The sequence below is a fragment of the Panthera tigris genome, chromosome B4 (genome assembly GCF_018350195.1).
Source record: "Panthera tigris isolate Pti1 chromosome B4, P.tigris_Pti1_mat1.1, whole genome shotgun sequence".
NCBI lineage: Eukaryota > Metazoa > Chordata > Mammalia > Carnivora > Felidae > Panthera > Panthera tigris.
This window is the reverse complement of record NC_056666.1, coordinates 62765544-62788388: the sequence shown is the minus strand read 5'-3', so window position 1 is coordinate 62788388 and position 22845 is coordinate 62765544. Positions and strand designations below refer to the sequence as shown.

General features: G+C 39.1%; 2 protein-coding genes across 2 annotated transcripts in view; both read left to right on the top strand.

Moving 5' to 3' along the window:
* IPO8 (importin 8) overlaps positions 1 to 22845 on the top strand; it is an 81857-nt gene that overhangs the window by 47501 nt on the left and 11511 nt on the right. Inside the window, exons 21-24 of the mRNA XM_042992040.1 lie at positions 14700 to 14920; positions 19013 to 19218; positions 21832 to 22035; positions 22597 to 22713. Of these exons, the coding sequence (XP_042847974.1) occupies positions 14700 to 14920; positions 19013 to 19218; positions 21832 to 22035; positions 22597 to 22713 (748 nt within the window). The remainder of the gene's footprint in view (positions 1 to 14699; positions 14921 to 19012; positions 19219 to 21831; positions 22036 to 22596; positions 22714 to 22845) is intronic.
* LOC102968139 (BOP1 ribosomal biogenesis factor) lies at positions 16402 to 18400 on the top strand (the record flags this gene model as incomplete). The annotated part of the gene is given in 9 exon segments (XM_007099169.2): positions 16402 to 16809; positions 16812 to 16881; positions 16884 to 16946; positions 16949 to 17128; positions 17131 to 17277; positions 17280 to 17596; positions 17598 to 18009; positions 18012 to 18199; positions 18202 to 18400. Coding segments are annotated over 9 exon segments (1839 nt in total), but the record flags the coding sequence as incomplete, so codon positions are not given.

Here is a 22845-nt window from a genome sequence, read left to right as displayed (position 1 = left end):
TAACAGCTTTATTGAGCTATAATTCACATACCATATAATTCACTCATTTACAGTGGATTCAGTGTATTTTAATATATTCACAGAATCATGCAACTATTCATATAGTCAGTTTTATTTTTTAATTAATTAATTAATTTTAAAATTTAAATCCAAGTTAATATAAATGGTGTAATAATGATTTCAAGAATAGAATTTAGTGATTCATCACTTACTTATAACACCCAGTGCTCATCCCAGCAACTGTCCTCCTTAATGCCCCTTGCCCATTTAGCCCATCCCCACACCCAATACCCCTCTAGCAACCCTCAGTTTGTTCTCTTATGGTTTGTCCCCCTCTCTGTTTTTATATTATTTTACATCCCTTCCCTTATGTTCATCTGTTTTGTATCTTAAGTTCCACATATGAGTGAAATCATATGCTCTTTCTCTGACTTATTTTAACATAATACACTGTAGTTCCATCCACACTGTTGCAAATGGCAAGATTTCATTCTTTTTTTGTCTGCCGAGTAATATTACACTGTGTATATACATACCACATCTTCTTTATCTTTTCACCTGTTTATGGACATTTGAGCTCTTTCCATACTTTGGCTGTTGTCAGTAGTGCTGCTATAAACGTTGGTGTATGTGCCCCTTTGAAACAGCATACCTGTATCCCTTGGATAAATACCTAGTAATGTAATTGCTGGATTGATTGTAGGGTAGTTCTATTTTTAATATTTTGAGGAACCTCTATAATGTTTTCTAGAGTGGCTGCACCAGTTTGCATTCCCACCAGCGGTGCAAAAGGGTTCCTCTTTGTCTGCATCCTTGCCAATATCTGTTGTTGCCTGAGCTGTTAATGTTAGCTATTCTGACAGGTGTGAGGTGGTATCTCATTGTGGTTTTGATTTGTATTTCCCTGATGATGAGTGATGTTGAGCATTTTTTCATGTGTGTGTCAGCCATCTGGATGTCTTTTTTGGAAAGGTGTCTATTCATGTCTTTTGCCCATTTTTTCACTGGATTATTTGTTTTTGGGGTGTTGAGTTTGATAAGTTCTTTATAGGTTTTGGATCTAACCTTTTATCTGATATGTCATTTGCAAATATCTTCTCTTGTTCCATTGGTTGCCTTTTAGTTTTGCTGATTATTTCCTTCGCCGTGCAGAAGCTTTTTATCTTGATGAGGTCCCAATAGTTTATTTTTGCTTTTCTTTCCCTTGCCTCCAGAGACATGTCAAGTAAAAAATTGCTGTGGCCAAGGCCAAAGAGGTTGTTGCCTGATTTCTCCTCTAGGATTTTCCTGTCTTACATTTAGGTCTTTCATCCATTTTGAGTTTATTTTTGTGTATGGTGTAAGAAAGTGGTCCAGGTTAATTTTTCTGCGTGTCGCTGTCCAGTTTTCCCAGCACCACTTACTGAAGAGACTGTCTTTATTCCATTGGATATTCTTTCCTGCTTTGTCAAAGATTAGTTGACCATACGTTTGTGGTTCCATTTCTGGGTTCTCTATTCTGTTCCATTGATCTGAGTGTCTGTTCTTGTGCAAGTACCATACTGTCTTGATGATTACAGCTTTGCAATACAGCTTGAAGTCTGGAATTGTGATGCCTCCAGCTTTGGTTTTCTTTTTCAGGATTGCTTTGGCTATTTGGGGTCTTTTCTGGTTCCATACAAATTTAAGAATTGTTTATTCTAGCTCTTTGAAGAGTGCTGGTGTTGTTTTGATACGTATTGCATTGAATATGTAGATTGCTTTGGGTAGTATTGACATTTTAACAATATTTGCTCTTCCTATCCAGGAGCATGGAATGTTTTTTCCATTTTTTTGTGTCTTCTTCAATTTCTTTCATAAGCTTTCTATAGTTTTCAGTGTATAGATTTTTCACTCTTTGGTTAGGTTTATTCCTAGGTATTTTATGGTTACTTTGGTCAGTTTTAGAGCATTCCATCACTATCTCCCAAAGAACTCCTCATTTCCCCTTAACACCTACCCCCCCCCCCCCCCCCCCCACAGCCTAGGCAACCATTATTCTGCTTTCTTATTTTAGAGATTTGTCTATTCTAGACATTTCATATAAACGGAATCATGTGGTCCTTTGTGAATGACTTTTCTTACTTAGCATAATGGTTTAAAGGTTCATCCATGTGGTAGCATGCGTACTAGTAGTTCATTTCTTTTTATTGCCAAATATTCCATTGTGTGGATATATCACATTTATTTTAGCCATTCGTTAGTTGGTGGATTCTTGGATTATATCCACTTTTTTTTTTTAAGTCAGCTCCATTCCCAATGAGGGGCTTGAAGTCATGACTCTGAGATCAGAAGTCACATGCCCTACTGACTGAGCCAGCCAGGTGCCCCTGATTATTCCCACTTTTTGTCTACTGTGAATAATGGTATGCACATTTCTATGCAGATTTTTGTGTGGACGTGCTTTCATTTCTCTTGGAATATATCTAGGAGTGGCGGTTCTTTGTTTAATTGTTTGAAGAACTGCCAAACTTTTTCCAAAGCAGCTGCACCATTTCCCATTCCTACCAGCAGTGAATGAGGAGGATTCCCATTTGTATCCTCATCAATTCTTGCTTTGTTGCTCTTGTTTTCTTGATCAGTTTTTTTTTTCTTATAGCCATCCTTGTAGGTGTGAAGTAGTATATCACAGTTTTGATTTGCATTTGCTTGATGGCTAATGATGTTGAGTATCTTTTCCTATGGCCATTTGTATATCTTTTTTTTTTTTTTTTTTTTTTTTGAGAAATGTCTATTCAGATTCTTGGCCCATTTTAATTAGGTTATTTGTTTATTATTGAGTTATGGGGGTTATTTAAATATTCTAAATTCAAGTCCATTGTCAGATGTACAGTTTGCAAAAATTTTCTCCCAATTTGTGGATTGTGTTATCACTGTCTTAAATCTTTTTTTTTTTTTTTTTTAAGTTTGATTTATTTTGAGATAGAGAGCATGCAAGTGGGGGAGGGTCAAAGAGAGAGGGAGAAAGAGAGAATCCCACACTGGCTCCACACTGTCAGCGCAGAGGGGCTTGAACTCACGAACTGTGAGATCCTGACCTGAGCTGAAGTTGGAAGCTCAACCAACTGAGCCCCCCAGGCGCCACAGTTGTGTTACCACTTTCTTGATGGTGTCCTTTGAAGCAGTTTTTAATTTTGATGATGCCCAGTTTATCTAATTTTTCTTTTGTTGCTTGTGGCTGGTGGTATATTTAAGTACCTGTTGCTAAATACAAGTTCACAGAGATTTCCTTGTGTTCTCTTCGAAAAGTTTATGGTTTTAGCTGCAACATTTAGCTCTTTAATTCGTTTTGAGTTAAATTTTCTGTGTGGTATGAGAAAGGAGTTAATTCATTATTCTGCATGTGGATAGCAAGTTGTCTCAGTACTATTTGTTGAAAAAACTATTCTTTCCCTATTGAATTGTCTTAGCACCTTGTCAAATGAATTGACTATAAAGGTGAGGTTCATTTCTGTATTCTCATTCTATTTGATTGATTTTTTTTTTTATCTTTAAGCCAGGACTACACTATCTTTATTAAATTTTGAAATTAGGAAGTTCTAGTCTTCCAGTTTTGTTCTTTTGCAAGACTGTTTGGACTATTCTGGGTTCCTTGAGTTTCCATGTGAAATTTAGGGCAGCTTGTCAATTTCAGCAAAGAAGTCAGCTGGTATTGTGAGAGGCATTCTGCTGAATCTGTAGAATCATTGTAGATCTGGGAAATATTGCCATTTTAAGAATACTTAGTCTTTTATCCCCTGAACATGGGATCTCTTTCCTTATGTTTAGGTCAAATTTCTTTTAAAAATGTTGTTTGGTTTTCACAGTAAAAGTTTCACAGTTCTTTTGTTAAAATATTCATAGTTTAGTCTTTTTAATGCTATTGTAAATGGAATTATTTTCTTAATTTCATTTTCAAGTTTATTGCCCATGCTTAGAAATACATTTTAAAAATATGTATTTATTGTGTATCCTGCAACCTTGCCAAGCTTGTTTATTAGATTAATGTTTCAGTAAACTTTTTAGGATTACCAGTCTGGGTGCTTTTTATTTTTTTCGCCTAATTGCCTTGGCTAGAACCTCTAGTGCAATGTTGAAGAGATGTGGTGAAAGGAGAGGTGTTGTTCCTAATCTTAAGGGGAAACATTCCTTTCACCATTAAGTCTGATGTTAGCTGTGGGTTTTTCATAGACGCTTTGTATCAGGTTGAGGGAGTTCCTGTTTGTTTGTACTTTGTTGACTATTTTTATCATGAAGCATGTTGAATTTTGTCAAATGGCTTTTTCTACACCTTTATTATAGGTGTATTCATATTTCTATTTATTTTTGAGTTAATTTCAGTAGTTTGCACCTTTCTAGGAATTTGTTGGTGTAATTTATGTTAACTAATTTGTTGGCATGAAGTTCATATTTTTTTTATTTCTGTAGGTTGGTAGTATGTTCCCAGTTTTGGTAATTAGTGTCTTCTCTCTCTCTTTTTTATCTTTTGGTCAGTTGAGCTAAATAAAGGTTTTCCAATTTTGTCGATCTTTTCAAAGAACCAATTTATGGTTTTATTCACTATTGTTTTTCTGTTTTCTATTTCATTAGTTTCTGGTCTAATCTTTACCATTTATTCTCTTCCATTTGCTTTGAGTTTAGTTTGCTCTTTTATTTCCAGTATCTTATTTTTTTAAGTTTATTTATTTATTTTGAGAGAGAGAGAACACATGTGTGTGCACAAGTGGGGGAGGGACAGAGAGATGGAGAGACAGAATCCTAAGCAGGTTCTGCACTTGGGGCTCAAACTCACAAACTGTGAGATCATGACCTGAGCCAAGATCAAGAGTTGGACCCTTAACTGAGCCGGTCTTACTAGCATTCCCTTGTACTTGGTCGCTATCTATGTTTTTTCTCATGCTGCTATAAATGTTATCTCTTTGTCTTTTACCATTTTTACTATGAAATGTCTTTGTTTTTATCTTACTTGGATTTGTTGACTTTCTTGGATATATAGATTGTTTTTTGTCAGACTGGGAATGTTTCCAGCCATTATTTCTTCAAGTATTTTTTCTTCTTTTTCTCTCTTCTCTCCTTCTGATTCTCCCTCTACATATACATTGGTGTGCTTAATGGTGTTCCACATTTCTTTGAGGCTCTGATAATTTTTCTTTATATTCTCTTTTCTCTGGTGTTTGGATTACATACTCTTTTTCAATCTATCTTCAGGTTTGCTTATTCTCTCTTCTGCCAGTTCAGATCTATTGTTGAGCCCTTCTAATGAATTTTTCTTTTTTTTTTTTCATTTTTTTTTTTTAAGTGAGCTCCATGCTCAACGTGGGGCTTGAACTTAGAACCCCATGATCAAGAGCTACATACTCTACTGTCTGAGTCAAGTGCCCCTATAGCATTTTTTAACTCTAGAATTTCCATTTGATGCTTTTTTGCAATTTGCATGTCCTAATAGATATTTTCTGTTTGATGAGACATGGTCATCATAGCTTCCTATATTTTAAAGATGTTTTCTTTTAGGAGTGTCTGGGTGACTCAGTTTAGCATCCGACTTGAGCTCAGGTCATGATCTTGTGGTCTGTGGGTTCAAGCCTGAAACCTGCTTTGGATTCTGTGTCTCCCATTGCCTCTACCCTTCCCCTGCTCATGCTCTCTTTCTCAAAAATAAATAAACATTAAGAAAATGTTTTATTTTTTAAACATTTATAATGGCTGTTTTGAGGTTTTCAAAGCCCATGTTTGAGTTAGTTCTGACCCCAGGAGGATTCTTCTTGACTGTCTCTTTCCTGTTTTTCTCATGTGAACTTCTAGCTTATGGTTTATCTTTTTATTTTAATTAGGAGGAACCACCAGCCTCCTCTTATTTGCTGCTTACCACCAAGTTCTCCATTATTTTTTAGAAGAGTGACCCTCCAGCCTCCTTTCCGGGTTGATAAAGTTTTACATGTATTTTTGAAGGCTCATTTTCTCCTTCAATGAGTACTGTTTTAGGTGATGTAGGTGAGGTAGAAAGACATTGTGATGTCAACAGAACAAGGAGAGAGTAAAGAACGGAAGTTGAGTGAAAGTAGAGAAGGGTTCAGTTCTGTTGACTGGCTTTTGGAAAGTCCTCAGCAGTAGAATCTAATCATGCCTGGAAGGTGTGGAATATACCCATACCAAAGAGTTCAGAATCTCTCCTCTAAGCCAGAAGTAGGCAAGCTATGGCCTGTGGGCCAAATCCAGCCTGTGACCTGTATGTATGGCCTAGGAATGAAGAGTGGTTTTCACATTTTTGAAGGGATGTTTAAAGAAAAAAAAAGTGTGCAACAGAGACTGTATATAGCCTGCAAAGTTGAAAGTATTATTAAATATCTACTGTAAGTTTACCAACCCTTGCTGTAAGCAATTGAACAGAGAATCCATTGAGCAGAGAAATGACATGATCAAAGTTAGGGACTTAGGATAATGAGTTTGCTAGCAGTAGCCTTAATCTAAACTGGTCTTCTGCATACACTGGCTGTGAAGAGGAGCAAGGAGGCTATTGCTAGTTGCAGTCTGAGGGTACTGCTTCTGTTCTAGGTGAGAAGCATTGGAAAGAGAAACCTAGAATAAGATTTATAGTGGGTGCCATTGCAAACATTGCATAGAAAACACCTGAAAAAACAAGGTGTTAGATGAGGAGGCCAGGGAAAAGCTTGAGGGCACAGGTTTTCCTTGGAAAGTTATAAAGATGACTTTTCCCACAGTTACAGATTGTATGGATACCAGTAGATGGGAATAGAGTGATGATATTACTCAAACTGTGACCATTTAATGGTATTAGTAGGTGTTCATTACAAAAAAGTATTCAATGGTCAGATAAGTCTAGGAAATACTAGATAAAACAATATTCAACAGATTTCATTATTGCTTGACTTCTTGTGCCTTTATCTGAAAATGTGTCTAAGAGTGTGTTAGTATCTGTGTATTCCAAATTAATTTAACTCTGGAATGTTTTTGTTTTCCAAACCCAAGAACATCTAATGTTGTGAAAGTGCTGTTTGAATAATGCTCGAGAGATGTCTTGAGGTAGAAAGAAGGGGTGTGGAAGCTTAAATCCAATAGCTTTATCTTTTCAGTAAAGTAGGAGAGGTTGTGGAAAGTGGAACAAGTTGAAATTTCATTTGGAGGAGTCTGATAGGTAATAAAAAGTTGAATTAAAGAATTGCTTTTATTGAAAATAGAACTACCCTACGGTCCAGCAATTGCTCTACTAGGTATTTACACAAAGGATCCAAAAATACTAATTGGAAGCAAGGATACATGCACCCCAGTGTTTATAGTAGCATTATCAACAATAGCCCAATGGAAAGAGCCCAAATGCCCATCGACTCCAAATTCCCATCGACTGATGAATGGATAAAGAAGATGTGGTGTGTGTGTGTGTATGTATATGTATATGTGTGTGTGTATATATATATATGTATATATATATGTATATATGTATATATATATGTATATATATATATATACACATATATATGTGTGTGTGTGTATATATATATATGATGGAATATTAGCCATAAAAAGAAGAGTTAAATCTTGCCATTTGCAATGATATGGATGGGGCTAGAGAGTGTTATGCTAAGCGAAATAAGTCAGTAAGAGAAGGACAAATAGCATATGATTTTACTCATGTTTGGAATTTAAGAAACAAAACAAATAAACATGGGAAAAAAAGAGAAGCAAACCAAGAAACAGATTCCTGAATATAGAGAACAAACTGATGGTTACCAGAGGGGAGGTGGGTAGGGAGATGAGTTAAATGGATGATGGGGAATAAGGAGGGTACTTGTGATGAACACTGGATGTTGTATGTAAGTGTTAAATCACTAAATTCTATACCTGAAGCTGAAAAAAAAAATGCTTTTAGTTGGATAGATCCATTTGAAGTTAGCAAATAAAAATTTCTAGTATAATACAGTGGGTTTTTGCTCCTAAAACTGGGTTCCAGAGGGATTGGAAAGTTGGTATTTCTATGTCAGAAAGTTAGGGTCACTAGGGAATCTTGAATGTTAGGGAAGCTACAGTTCTGGTGCACTTAAGTAGAGCTGCACGGCTGTATTGCCTTGAAATTACATTCCTCTTATTTCCTGTAACTTGGTAGTTAGATCTAGAGATTTGGTCAGATGCATTTGTGATACTTTTGGCAAGAATGCTTCATAGATGGTGGTTTCTATTTCTACCAGGAGGCACAGAATGTCTGGTTGTCTCTCATCTTATGATGTTACTGCTGTTGGTGGTGATTATTCTGTCATTTCTTTTTCATTTATTAGCTGAAATATTTCTATGAAATGTCTTTTCGTCAATTATTGGGGTTACTCTGAGGAACAGTTTGAGTATTTCCTTTTATTTTCTATGATTCAAGATAATAAGTTTGTTTCCTAACATTCTCCAAAGATGACCAGTGAGGTGTTTTGCTTTTTTTTTTTGCTTTTTAAATATTATTATGAACTTACAGGTTCAAATTTGTTTTATGTATTTCAGTGTATTTCAGGTATACAAAGTTGCTTAAACTTGGGCCAGTTGGGAGCATACATGCCCACCTTAAGTGACTCCAGTAGTGTTTAGTAGTGTTCTTGCTGTCTGGTATGACTAGATGTTCCAGGTTCATCTTGTACATGTCCTGCCCTACCTTGGGAAATGGTATTCAAGACTATAAACACAAGGGATATTTATTGTTAATGAGTTGGTCATTATTTCCAAAGAGATCCAAGAAATACATATTGTATCATTTTAAGATTTACTTATCATTAGCACACACAGACATTTCTAGTTCAAATTCAGGACTTCGTTATTTTTACTTAACCTAATTGATCTGAATCTGTATCTGCCATACCCGAAATCCTGGTTCTCATCACAATTATTCACTTTCTTTATCCCACTAATATGGACGTACAGTCTCAGAGTAATTATACCAACATTATCTCTAACACATGATGATTATTAACAGTTTAAAATTTTCTACTGGCTGTTTTTATCTCCAGGGTATGTCCATATGCTAGGAATATATATAGCCAAAATATAGTCAGATCATAAATTTTAAAGTCATTTAAAATAATCGCTGTTTGATTCATTTATTTCATTTTATTTTAACTTTTAGGAATTGCTTTAATTTTTTTTCTAACTATATAAAACATGTACATAATTCTGAAATCTAATTTATGAAACAAGGTGTATTCAGAGAAGTCTGGCTTCCATCCTTCTCCCCTCTCCCCTTATTCTCTCTCCCTGTCTGCCCACCCCCAGTGTCTAGTTATCCTTTCATTTTAAAAAGTAAGCAGGGGCGCCTGGGTGGCTCACTCTGTTAAGTGTCTGACTTTGTTTGGCTCAGGTCATGATCTCACGGTTTGTGGGTTCGAGCCCTGTGTCGGGCTCTGTGCTGACAGCTCGGAGCTTAGAGCCTGAAGCCTACTTTGCATTCTGGGTCTCCCTCTCTCTCTGCCCCTTCCACACTTGTGCTCTGTCTCTCCCTCTCAAAACTAAACATTTAAGATAAAAGGTAAGCAAAGAGGTGTATTCATTCTTCCTTCCTCACTTTTTTCTTTCCTCACCTTTTTAAACAGCCGCATACTGTACATATTTTTTTTCCCATCTTACCTTCTTCACATAATGATATATCCATCCATAGTAGTATATAGAAGTATTCTGCATAATCAGTCCCCACAATTGATGGTGTATTAATGTAAAAGGGTAATTTTAGTTTTATTAGTTTTAAAACCTCAGAGTTTCTTTGTATTCTTAATGGCTTTGCAAGTAATAGTAAACATTTGTTAAAATGAAGCTTTATTATTAGAGTATCTCAAGAAGAGCTTTTCAAGTTTAGTTTACATTTTCTTATGGCTTCATTGATTTACTATAATTATTTTACCATAATAATTTAAAAATTTTTTAATTTAAAATTTTTCACAGTGTAATGTTAGTTTCAGGTGTACAATATAGTGATTCAGCACTTCCATGCAACACTCCGTGCTCATCACAAGTGCCCTCCTTACCCTCTTGCACTGTTGGTGGGAATGCAAACTGGTACAGCCACTCTGGAAAACAGTGTGGAGGTTCCTCAGAAAATTAAAAATAGACCTACCCTATGACCCAGCAATAGCACTGCTAGGAATTTATCCAAGGGATACAGGAGTACTGATGCACAGGGGCACTTATACCCCAATGTTTATAGCAGCGCTCTCAACTATAGCCAAATTATGGAAAGAGCCTAAATGTCCATCAACTGATGAATGGATAAAGAAATTGTGGTTTATATACACAATGGAATACTACGTGGCAATGAGAAAGAATGAAATATGGCCTTTTGTAGCAACGTGGATGGAACTGGAGGGTGTGATGCTAAGTGAAATAAGCCATACAGAGAAAGACAGATACCATATGGTTTCACTCTTAGGTGGATCCTGAGAAACTTAACAGAAACCCATGGGGGAGGGGAAGGGAAAAAAAAAAAAAAAAGAGGTTAGAGTGGGAGAGAGCCAAAGCATAAGAGACTGTTGAAAACTGAGAACAAACTGAGGGTTGATGGGGGGTGGGAGGGAGGGGAGGGTAGGTGATGGGTATTGAGGAGGGCACCTTTTGGGATGAGCACTGGGTGTTGTATGGAAACCAATTTGACAATAAATTTCATATATTGAAAAAAAAATAAAGAGTTATTGGACAAAAAAAAAAAAAAGTGCCCTCCTTAATTCCCATCACTTGTTTAACCCATCCCCCCACTCACCTCCCCTCTGGTAACCATCAGTTTGTTCTCTATATTTGAGTCTGTTCTTGGTTTGCCTCTCTCCCTTTTTCCTTTGCTCATTTGTTTTGTTTCTTAAATTCCACATATGAGTGAAATCATATGGTATTTGTCTTTCTCTTACTGACTTCTTTTGCTGAAGAACTCTCTAGTTCCATCTATGTCATTACAAGTGGCAAGATTTCATTCTTTTTTATGGCTGAATATTCTATTTGTGTGTGTGTGTGTGTGTGTGTGTGTGTGTGTGTGTGTGTGTGTATACACATATATATACACACACCACATCTTCTTTATCCATTCATCAATTGATAGACATTTGGGCTGCTTCCATAATTTGGCTATTGTAAATAATGGTGCTATAAGCAGGGGTGCATGTATCCCTTTGAATTAGTGTTTTTGTTTTTTGGGTAAATACCCAGTAGTATGATTACTAGATCATAGGGTAGTTGTATTTTTAACTTTTTGGGGAACCTTCATACTGTTTTCCACAAGTGGCTGCACCAGTTTTCATTCCCACCAACACTGTAAGAGGGTTCCCCTTTCTCCCATAGTAATAATTTTTAATGTAGCCTACATCCTACATGTGTTGTGCTATCTGAATGCTCTGTATTGGAATTTGAGAAGAAACCAGTAGGGCTAATCAAACATCAAACTAGTCATCTCTTTATAAAATCTCAATTTTTTTTAACGTTTATTTATTTTGAGAGAGAGAGAATGAGAATGAGCAGGGGAGGGGCAGATATGGAGAGAGAATCCCAAGCAGGCTCCACAATCAGTGCGGAGCCAAACATGGGGCTTGATGTCACGACTGTGGGATCATAACCTGAACCGAAATCGGGAGTTGGACACTTAACCTAGACTGAGCCACCCAGGCATCCCTAAAATCTCAATCTTAAAACTAAAACACATAACTATACATGGTACTTTTATGTATCCTCCTAAATAAGGCTAGTTAGTATTCTGCTGCTCCTAATATATTTATAACTTGGACCACAAAAAAAATATTAAATTTAACTCGTAAATTTCTACGTGAAACTTTGTTGTTTAATAGAGTATTATTTAGAGCAGTTACAGGTTCACAGCAAAATTGAGCAGATGGTACAGAGATATCCCATATACCCCTTACCCACACATGCATAGTGTCCTCCATTATCAACATATACACGAGGGTGGTACATTGGTTATGGTCGATGTGCCTATGTTGATAATGCATCGTTATCACCCAGAGCCCACGCTGGACACTAGGCTTCATTCTTGGTGTTGTATATTTTATGGGTTTGGACAGATGTATAATGATATGCAACCGCCATTCTAGTAACATACAGAGTGTCTTCACTGCCCTCAACCACCTCTGTGCTCTGCCTAGTCCTCCAATCCTCCCTGAGGATTAAAGTTTAATTTTATTTTTTTATTTTTTTATTTTTTTCTGCTAAAGTTTAATTTTAAAATGAGCTTATATGAACACCTCAGGATTTTATTTTACACAAATCATTTCAGCCCATCCCTTTTAGTGAAAATAACTATTAGGAACTAGTTCTTTAAAAAAAATTTTTTTTTTGTTTATTTTTTTTGAGAAAGAGTGAGCAAGAGAGAGCGTGTGAGTGGTGGAGGGGTAGAGAGAGAGAGAGGACAGAGGATCTGAAGTGGGCTCTGTGCTGACAGCTTGGAGCCCGAAACCTGCTTCATATTCTGTGTATCCCTCTCTGCCCCTCCACCACTCACACTCTTTCCCTCTCTCTCTCTCAAGAATAAATAAAAACATTAAAAAATTTTTGAAAAAAAGGAAATACTTCTAATGAAAGTGGTTCATCAATGGTAGAATTGGAGTCAGATGCCTTTATTTTCAAATGCGAAGTCTACCATTTTTTCTTCAGTCTTCTATTAATAGGAATTTTCTTATTTTATTGAGATAATATAACAATGATTTGATATTTATATATGTTGTAAAATGATCACAATAAGTCTAGTTATATCCAGCACCATACACAGTTACAAATTGTTTTTCTTTGTGATAAGATCTTCTAATATCTACTCTTAGCAACTTTCAAATATGTAATACAGCATTATTATTGTTTTTTGAGAGAGAGAGTGAGCAAGTGAGGGAGGGGCAGAGGGGAGGGGGGAGAGAGAGGGAATCCCACAAGGGGCAGAGAGAGAGAGAGAGAGAAGCAGGGCTCAACCAAAGCAGGGCTCAAACTCATGAACTGTGAGATCATGACCTGAGCTGAAGTCAGATGCTTAACTGACTGAGCCACCCAGGTGGCTGTAATACAGCATTATGAAATGCAGTCACCATGCTGTACTTTACATTCTGTGACTTAGGAATTTTCTTTCTCAAGAGAAATTCTGGTCATGTCATGCTTATTTATTTTCTAAGTCCCATTTAATCTGATTTCACAAAAATTCCAACCTAGTCATTTTACCTTAAATGTGGAAGTGGCTGGGTCTATATTTGGATTGTTGCCATCATTTGAGTGTGGATTCTTGTGGGATAGTCTTCACTGTAATCTGCACTCAAAAAGGAAGGACACTTGTTGGGGCATCTGGGTGGCCCAGTTGATTAAGTGTCTGACTCAGTTTAGGCTCAGGTCACGATCATAGTTTGTGAGATCGAGCCCCATATCAGGCTCTGCGCTGACAGCACGGAGACTGCTTGTGATTTTCCCTTTCCCTCTGCCCTTCCCTCATTCTGTCTTTGAAAATAAATAAATAAACATTAAAAAAGACAAGGGAAGGAGACTTCCTCTCACTGCTCTAGGACCTCTTTTTTTTTTTTTTTTTAACGTTTATTTATTTATTTATTTATTTATTTTTCAATATATGAAGTTTATTGTCAAATTGGTTTCCATACAACACCCAGTGCTCATCCCAAAAGGTGCCCTCCTCAATACCCATCACCCACCCCCCCTCCCTCCCACCCCCCCCTCCCTCCCACCCCCCATCAACCCTCAGTTTGTTCTTAGTTTTTAACAGTCTCTTATGCTTTGGCTCTCTCCCACTCTAACCTCTTTTTTTTTTTTTTCCCTTCCCCTCCCCCATGGGTTTCTGTTAAGTTTCTCAGGATCCACATAAGAGTGAAATCATATGGTATCTGTCTTTCTCTGTATGGCTTATTTCACTTAGCATCACACTCTCCAGTTCCATCCACGTTGCTACAAAAGGCCATATTTCATTCTTTCTCATTGCCACGTAGTATTCCATTGTGTATATAAACCACAATTTCTTTATCCATTCATCAGTTGATGGACATTTAGGCTCTTTCCATAATTTGGCTATCGTTGAGAGTGCTGCTATAAACATTGGGGTACAAGTGCCCCTATGCATCAGTATTCCTGTATCCCTTGGATAAATTCCTAGCAGTGCTATTGCTGGGTCATAGGGTAGGTCTATTTTTAATTTTCTGAGGAACCTCCACACTGCTTTCCAGAGCGGCTGCACCAATTTGCATTCCCACCAACAGTGCAAGAGGGTTCCCGTTTCTCCACATCCTCTCCAGCATCTATAGTCTCCTGATTTGTTCATTTTGGCCACTCTGACTGGCATGAGGTGATATCTGAGTGTGGTTTTGATTTGTATTTCCCTGATAAGGAGCGACGTTGAACATCTTTTCATGTGCCTGTTGGCCATCTGGATGTCTTCTTTAGAGAAGTGTCTATTCATGTTTTCTGCCCATTTCTTCACTGGGTTATTTGTTTTTCGGGTGTGGAGTTTGGTGAGCTCTTTATAGATTTTGGATATTAGCCCTTTGTAGGACCTCTTTTTGGCCATTTAATCTCTGGGCTTTATGAGAATATAAATTTGTTTAATACCATAAGAACAAGGTAAGCAAAGGTTTAATTGTCCTTAAGGTATCTTATTTGAGAATACTCTCTACCAACATACTGCTTTCTATAAAAGTTATCTGGTTTCTCTGTGTATGGCTGACTCTCTTCTTTATTGTTTTCTCTAGTGCATTCCTCTCTTTGTTCAACTTGTTTTGGAGAGACTAACCCGAGGAGTGAAAACTAGTGAGCTCCGCACCATGTGTCTTCAGGTTGCCATTGCTGCCTTGTACTACAACCCTGATTTGCTGCTACATACTTTAGAACAAATTCAGTTGCCTCACAATCCTGGACCGTTAACTGTACAGTTTATAAATCAGTGGATGAATGATACGGATTGTTTTCTTGGGTATGTGTCTTTTGGATTTTACTCTACATTTCTGTTTCTGGAACATTGATTTTAAAAATGTAAAATAGCATATAAAGAGGTAATTTTCATTTTTAAGGATTATTTTTAGTGCATTGTAAACACAAATTTTAATTTTTAGAGAATTAAACTGTGTTTCAGTAGTATAATCTAGTGGAAAGAATGCAGGCTCTGAAAATTAGGTATAGTCTGTCCCTAGTTGTTTTTTACTTGCATGATAGCGTTAGATCTTTAGGCAATGAGAACTAAGTGTCCAGCAGGTTCCATGACTATTAAGTGTGTATAGGTAAAAACATTCTAAATGGGGTCAGGTTTCTAAGGAAAATGCCAGTCTGGTAAAAATGTACTGGCCCAGGTTATTGGATATTGGAACTCTGCATATCTCAAGGGAGCTTGTTCTCAAATGTGAGGTCAGAAAGAAGGATTGTTCGTTGTAGCTTGGGTGCTTCCCTGGTGCGAGAGTTTGTCTTCATGTGAAGCACTCTCCTACTTCTCAAACATAAGAAAAATGAGATGCCGAGTAGTAGGTACATGCTCACCTCAAGTGACCCCACACCTAATAGTGATTGTTATGCTAGAATTTGAGCTAGATTGCAATTAATTTGTTTAAAACATTAGATACAACTAGTGTTTTGTTTTTTAAGTTTTGTAAGATAACATTTAGAAATGATACCATTTAGAAATGCTGAGGAAGGAGAATTCCAGTAGGAGTAGTCAGGACACTGCCAAGTGATACAGGTGTGAATTAGCATGGCATAACAGGTATGGGGGAAGATACTAACAAGCTGCTGTATGTATTCTAGTTTTTCTACTTGTAGGATACTGGAATTTGTCATTGGTTTAGATTTTTTATTAAAGACTTGAAGGGAAGAACATACTTTAAAAAATTGTGCTTGAAGTTATCTCTGACAAAGATTTAGGGAGCAGAGGCTTTGTCACTCACAGTTATGCAGTTGGAATGCTTCTCTCTTTATTAGCATCTAGAAGCAGTTTTCCAAAGATAGAAAGGCCATTTCTACTATTGCACAGACTGGACAGGCTTGGCTTATGCTTCCTTGGATTCTTTAGAGTCCTACTTGATAATCATCTTTCCTGCTGTGATCCTCTTGACACCTAATGTGCACCCCTATTGGGGGGCATCCTCAGGTCCAGTGCAGTTCCTGTTATAATATACTCCTTTGGCTTTAGTAACTTGAATCAGGCAATGCAGTGGGCTGGGACCGGCTGGGTAGTGTGGCAGGCGTGTGGCGGTGACACAGGCACGGCCTGGGAAGCGGCCACTGGAGCCAGAGCTGGAGTTGGAGCTGGTGGAGTTCTCTTTGATCTGTGCCCCTCCTCCTAGCCTCCAGGATGGCAGAGATTGTCGCTTCTCTGACAGAGAGCACGTTCTCAGGCTTGGAAGATTCTAGCAGTGACAGGAGTGAAGATGACTCGGCAGAGGGAGAAGATAGGATCAGCAGTGATGGAGAAGACCACTGGGCCACAGGTGCAGGCCGGGACCTCTTCCCCAAGGACAGAGGACATCTGGAACATGGTGGGCATGGGCATTGGGCACGGATGGCAGGCACAGCTACAAGCCCCTGTGTACTCATGACAAGCTGGACCAGGTTCTGCGCAAAATGGATGATCCTGACTACCGGTGCATGATGCAGGACTGGATGACAGGGCACGACTTATGGCTGACCGATGAGCAGGTGGCTCTGGCATGGTGGCTGCAGAGGGGCCAGTTGGGGGACATGAGCTTTGATCTGTATGAGCTGGACTTCTTCACTGGGGACCTGGTGCTCCACTCAGTAACCAGCTGACCTGCTGACAAGCACAGCTTCATCCCATCCCTGGTGGAGAAGGAGAGGGTCTCTCACTTGGGGCATATGCCATTAAGATGGGCCAGATGCAGCTTCACGGGCCCCAGAACCCCACCCCTAGCTTCAGTAATCTGTGGGTGTGGAAGACCCCGATGTTGGGCCGGATGGGCACAAGATACACATACCCAGTCCCAAGCTGGTCCTCGGCGTCACACTGAGTTCTACGGCCCACCTCCTGCGTATCTGCCCAGCAAAGAGGTGTGGGAGCAATGGGAGCCAGGTGAGAGGAAGCCTACCTTCCTGCCACACAAGTTTCCGAACCTGCGGGGTGTGCCTGTGTATAGCTGTTTCCTCCAGGAATGCTTCACATGCTGCCTTGACCTCTACTGTGTCCACGGCAGTGCAAGGTGAGGGTGAATGTGAACCCTGAAGACCTCGTCACCAAACTGTCCCAGCTGCAGGACCCGCAGCCTTTCCTCGCATGTCAGGTCCTGGTCTCTAGAGGCCCCAGCAACCTTGTCCACCACCTTAGTGTCATCCTGGAGAGGGCCAGTGGCTGGCTTCAGGCTCTGACGATGGCTTACTATGACTCTGGGAGGTGGCTGCCACCCGCTGCACGAGGACCGTGCCCGTTGTGGGTATGCTGAGGAGTATTGGCTGGAACACTCACCCCATCATCTGCCTGGTGGCTGTGGCTGTAGAGGACGTGGTGCTGCTACTGATTCTGGCCTTGGGGGCCCAGCTGGTGGTGGGCAGCGAGGACCAGCTGCTGTCTGCCTTCATCCCACCTGAGATGCCGGCCGTTCAGCCTGCCTACTGGCTGGAGGCCCCAGAGGAGAAACGCCAGGGGGGACCTGTGGCTGCACATCCGCCATGGGAAGCTTGTGACTCTGTTGACCTGGCATGGGTGTGGGGACTTCTTGGCTGTGGTCCTGGCCCCTGCAGGCCACACACGGGTGCTGATCCACTAGCTGAGCTGGCGCTGCAGGCAGACCCCCTTCTGCAGCCATGGCCAGGTTCCGTGGGTGGCCTTCTACTCTGTCCCATCCTTTGTGTTAGTGACTTTCGAGTGCAGCATCTGCCTTTACTGTCTCCTGTGCCAGGAGCTCACCCAGAAGCTGAGACCCAACTGTAAGTGGGTGTCCAGCCTGGCAGTGCACCCTGCAGGGGACAAGGTCATCTGTGGGAGCTATGACAGCAAGCTGGTGTGGTTTGATCTGGACCTTTCTGGTGAGCCTTACAGGGTGGTGAGGCACCACAGGAGGACCCAAGGGCTGTGGCCTTCCACACCTGGTACCAGGTCTTCACATCTAGCTCTGACCACGGGAGTGTCATTGTCTGCCATAGGATGGTACACAGTGACCTGCTGCAGAACCAACTGCTGGTGCCTGTGAAGGTGCTGCGGGGACACATGCTGAGCCAAGACCTGGGTGTACTGGATGTGGCTTTCCGCCCTGGCCCCAGCTGTGGGTTTTCTCAGGGGCCAATGGCACCGTCTGCCTCTTCACCTAAGCCATCCTGTTTCCTCAGGGGCCAGGCCATGTGTTTGCTCAGGATCTTAATAGAGGTGTTCGCCCAGCTTGGGGGGAAAAAAAAAAAGAGCAATGCTAATAGTAGTAGCTTATAATATATTCATCATTTCATCTGCTTCGGATTCAGCCTCCCTCTCTCCCTCTGTCCCTCCCCTGCTAGTGCTTTGTCTCTCCCTCTCTCTCAAAAATAAACATTAAAAAAATTTTTTTTCCCTTCAGAATCAAATTTTATGCTAGGTTATAGCAGACTATATTTAATTGATTTACTTATAGTCATTAAGTTTAGCTTGCTTATTATATGCTGAGTTTCTGAATAGCTTTTGGCACTGGGGGGTTAGTATACAGTGTATGTGCTGAGAAACCTTGTAGACCAATCTAATGAAGACACAGTCTGAATTTTTCCTTTTTTCTATTGGATAGGAATTTTATGCTGTCAAATACAGGTATTCCTGCTTTAATAGAACTTGTTATGCCAAGGCACAGATAAAGCATTTAAATCAGTTATAAATTGATACTATAGTAAAATTCACCATATTGATTACAGACTTTTATAGCTCTTTGATGATAATTGGTTTACAAAACTTGGTTTATATAGGATTTCACATAGTACAAGATGGAGGATCCCTCTGTATAATTCCATTGAGTGAACCTTAAAAATCACCTTGGCAATTTTTTCTTGTAGAATCTTCAGTTGTCCCCATTTCTCATGAGTACCTTTTTTTCTTTGTGATTTGTAGGCATCATGACCGGAAGATGTGTATAATAGGACTGAGTATCCTTTTGGAATTGCAAAATCGACCTCCTGCAGTAGATGCTGTGGTGGGACAGATTGTACCCTCAATTCTTTTCCTTTTCCTTGGCCTAAAGCAGGTTTGTGCTACCAGACAACTGGTAAACCAGGAAGATCGCTCAAAAGCAGAGAAGGCTGATATGGAAGAAAACGGTAAAATCTTCTAATTGTAATGAATGCTAGAATTGATTTTGATTTGAGCATGCATTTTCTCTGAATTTTAGTCTATTTGGAATCATTCAGTTACATTCTTTGGCTTGTTGCACATTTAACAAATATTTTGGGTTTGGTTGACATACCCTGTAATGTAAATTTAAATCTGTTAATTTTTTGACATTTAAATAATTATTGAGCTTAATGAATGTTGTTAAACTCTGAGAAATTCAGATACATTTATAACAGAATCACATAGTTTTGACAATGAGTTAGGAACCAGTATTTCATTTTCTTGTTTGTGCCAATAGTCTCTGTGAAGTCGGCAGCATGAATTCAATGAACCATTAGTTAAGGGAAGTATCAGTATAACAGATTAATAGAATGCCTGATGTTTTTTTTTAATGGTTCTTAAAAATTGTAATTGGGAGAAATTTATGGTTTACATATTATTAAATTTGGAGTAAAGTACATAAATGAAGGTTATTTGCTTAATTGACAGAATAAGATTGTTAGAGTCAAGGATATTAGATCTTTATTTGATGGTAATTGCAAAACTACTTGCTTGGGTGCAGGAAGTAACCAAATCCAACTCCAAATGGAGTTTTCCCTCTTCAGGTTAAAAGCAGAATTTCTTCCCCTTCCCTTCTCCTCCCTTCCTTCATATAATTTATTGTCAAATTAGCTAGCATACAGTGTGCTCTTGGCTTCAGGAGTAGATTCCCATGATTCATCTCTTACATACAACACCCTGTGCTCATCCCAGCAAGTGCCCTCTTCAGTGCCCATCACCCATTTTCCCCATCCCCCTGCTTCCATCAACCCTCAGTTTGTGCTCTGTATTTAAGAGTCTCTTATGTTTGTCTCCCTCTCCATTTGTAACTATTTTTTGTTTCCTTCCCTTCCCCCATGGTCTTCTGTTACGTTTTCACTCATGTGGAATTTGAGAAACTTATGATATCTGTTAAAAACAGAATTTCTTTAAATGAGAAAAATCAGAATGTTTCATGTAAAACATACAAGTGTAGATTTAAACATTTTGCACTTAATTAGCATCATCCTAGTTTGGGTACGAGGAATGGTACTCTTTAACTCCTAACATAGAGCACAACTTCTGATCTAATTTGCTTTCCTGAATTCTATGTAGGACATCTTTACTAGAAGGGTTTTTATTCTTTTGCTAAGTATAGGCCAACAATTATAGAATTCTTTTTTTCAGTTCTAATTTTTTGTTTTGTAAACTGTTGGCTTATAACTAATATGTGAGAAAAAATTTCTGGTAATTTTCCAGACTTTCCTGTTCAATTTGTGCTGAAGTATAGAATTAATTAGGAAAGGTATTTCTTGCTATCTTTGTCATATATATGTGTCATATATACATATATATGTGTGTGTGTGTGTGTGTGTGTGTGTGTGTGTGTGTGTGTATGATCAAAACTTCTGTTTCTCGCCTTATCCCTAAAACTACTTTGCCATTTAATTCAGGTGCTTTAGTGTGGTATGTTTTATAGAAATAGTTTTGGAATAATACTGCCTGGTTTGGGTTTTACTCTAGGTTTTTCCGTCTTGGGTTGATTTTGTTGTGCATTTACTATCTTCCAGTTATTTATAATATTGGGCTAACTGCTTAGAACAGATCAGCCCTGAACATAGAAACAGAATCCATGGTGATATGCAATTCAGCTTTCCACTTTTCAACACACATGTAGCTATTTTTTATTTCTGTATTTTTATGTTTCTATTAGCAGAAATGACCTCATTTGCACACTTCTGAGTAGTTTGTAATCAACTGAATTAACTGTTGAGAGACCCAAATTCTCAGTGGGAACTCATTGTTACTTAAAACACATGCACTGGGGCACCTGGGTGGCCCAGTCAGTTAAGTGTCCGACTTTGGCTCAGGTCATGATCTTGCGGTTCGTGCGTTGGAGCCCTGTATCAGGCTGTGTGCTGACAGCTTAGAGCCTGGAGCCTGCTTTGGATTCTATATTTCCCTCTCTCTCTGCCTCTCCCCTGCTTGCACTCTCTCTCTCTCTCAAAAATAAACATTAAAAAAAAATTCACTGACTGCACAATTTTTTTTTTTTTGACAAAAAATTTGGGACTCTGATTAATTAGCATTTTTATATAAATGAATATGAGACAGCCATAGCAAAACAGTAGTAATGTCCAGTGGACTATAGATTTAGGGTTACTTGGAAAATGTTTTCAGTGAGGAGTATAAAGTCATTTTTTTTTTTTTAAATGTTTATTTAGTTTTGAGAGAGAGAAAGAGTGTGAGCAGGGAGGGGCAGAGAGAGGAGGAGACACAGAATCTGAAGCAGGCTCCAGGCTCTGAGCTGTCAGCACAGAGCCTGATGCGGGGCTAGAACTCATGAACTATGAGATCATGACCTGAGTTGAAGTTGGATGCTTAACTGACTGAGCCACCCAGGTGCCTCTAAAGTCATTTTCAATTTAACAAACTATAAAGTTTTATTTTTAGAATTTCATGTAAAAATAGGCGGTAGTTTTTCCATTTCCAGAATGTCATTTTATAATTTTTGTTCTGTGGAATTTTATGTTTTGTCCTTTTGTGTTCTGATTCTTTTTAAATAATTAATGGATTGCCAGAGGAGATTTCAAGTGATGAAGAGGAGACGAATGTAACCGCTCAAGCAATGCAGTCGAATAACGGAAGAGGTGAAGATGAGGAGGAGGAGGAGGATGACTGGGATGAAGAAGTGTTGGAAGAAACTGCCCTTGAGGGATTCAGCACTCCACTTGACCTTGACAATAGTGTGGATGAATATCAAATTTTTACACAAGCTCTGCTAAGTATGTCTTTACTCCCTAAATTTTTAGATATTTTCTCTAAATTCTTTATTTCCTTTGGTTTAAAAATTGTTTTGGGATCTGTCCAAAATCAGTTTAGATGTTAAGTTTGGTTTTAGTAGTGGTGAGATGTCCAAATGGAAAAATCTGGGAGGCTTAGAGCATGGTTTTGCCTCAAGCACCAACTTGAGTTCTTGGTGTGGGAGTGAAGCCGAAACTGCAGGTACTGGGAAAATCTGGCGGAACATGGTAGCATGTGAGTAGAGGTGTTTGCCAAGATCTGGATTTTAGGGAGCATAGTAAAACCCCAGGAGGAAGAGATGGTGAAGGAGGTCGAGAACTGGGCAACACAGAGATTTGCAATGTCCTAACCTTCCTCTGATAGCCCCACATGGTTAGATATGGAGTGGGTACTCAGAAATAATCCTTTGCTGGAATAAGTTTGTCTCTTAATTTCTGCAATCATTTCATCGTAATTTGATCATGTACTTTTGTTCTCTGTAATGATAATTTTCACTAGACTCTTATCTTTTTCTTCTTCTACACACTCCCCAAATGCAACAGCTGTGCAGAATCGGGATGCTGCCTGGTACCAGCTGCTGATGGCACCGCTCAGTGAGGACCAGAGGAGGGCGCTGCAGGAGGTGTATACCCTGGCAGAGCACCGGAGGACAGTAGCAGGTCAGCCAGCTGCATTCCCAGATTGGAGGGCATCAGCGTGCCAGTAGTCAGTCTTATTAATGAGCAACCTTCTTACCTTCTTAATGAGCCTTGTGGCACATAAAGACTGTTTTAAAAATTGTTAGAGGCCAG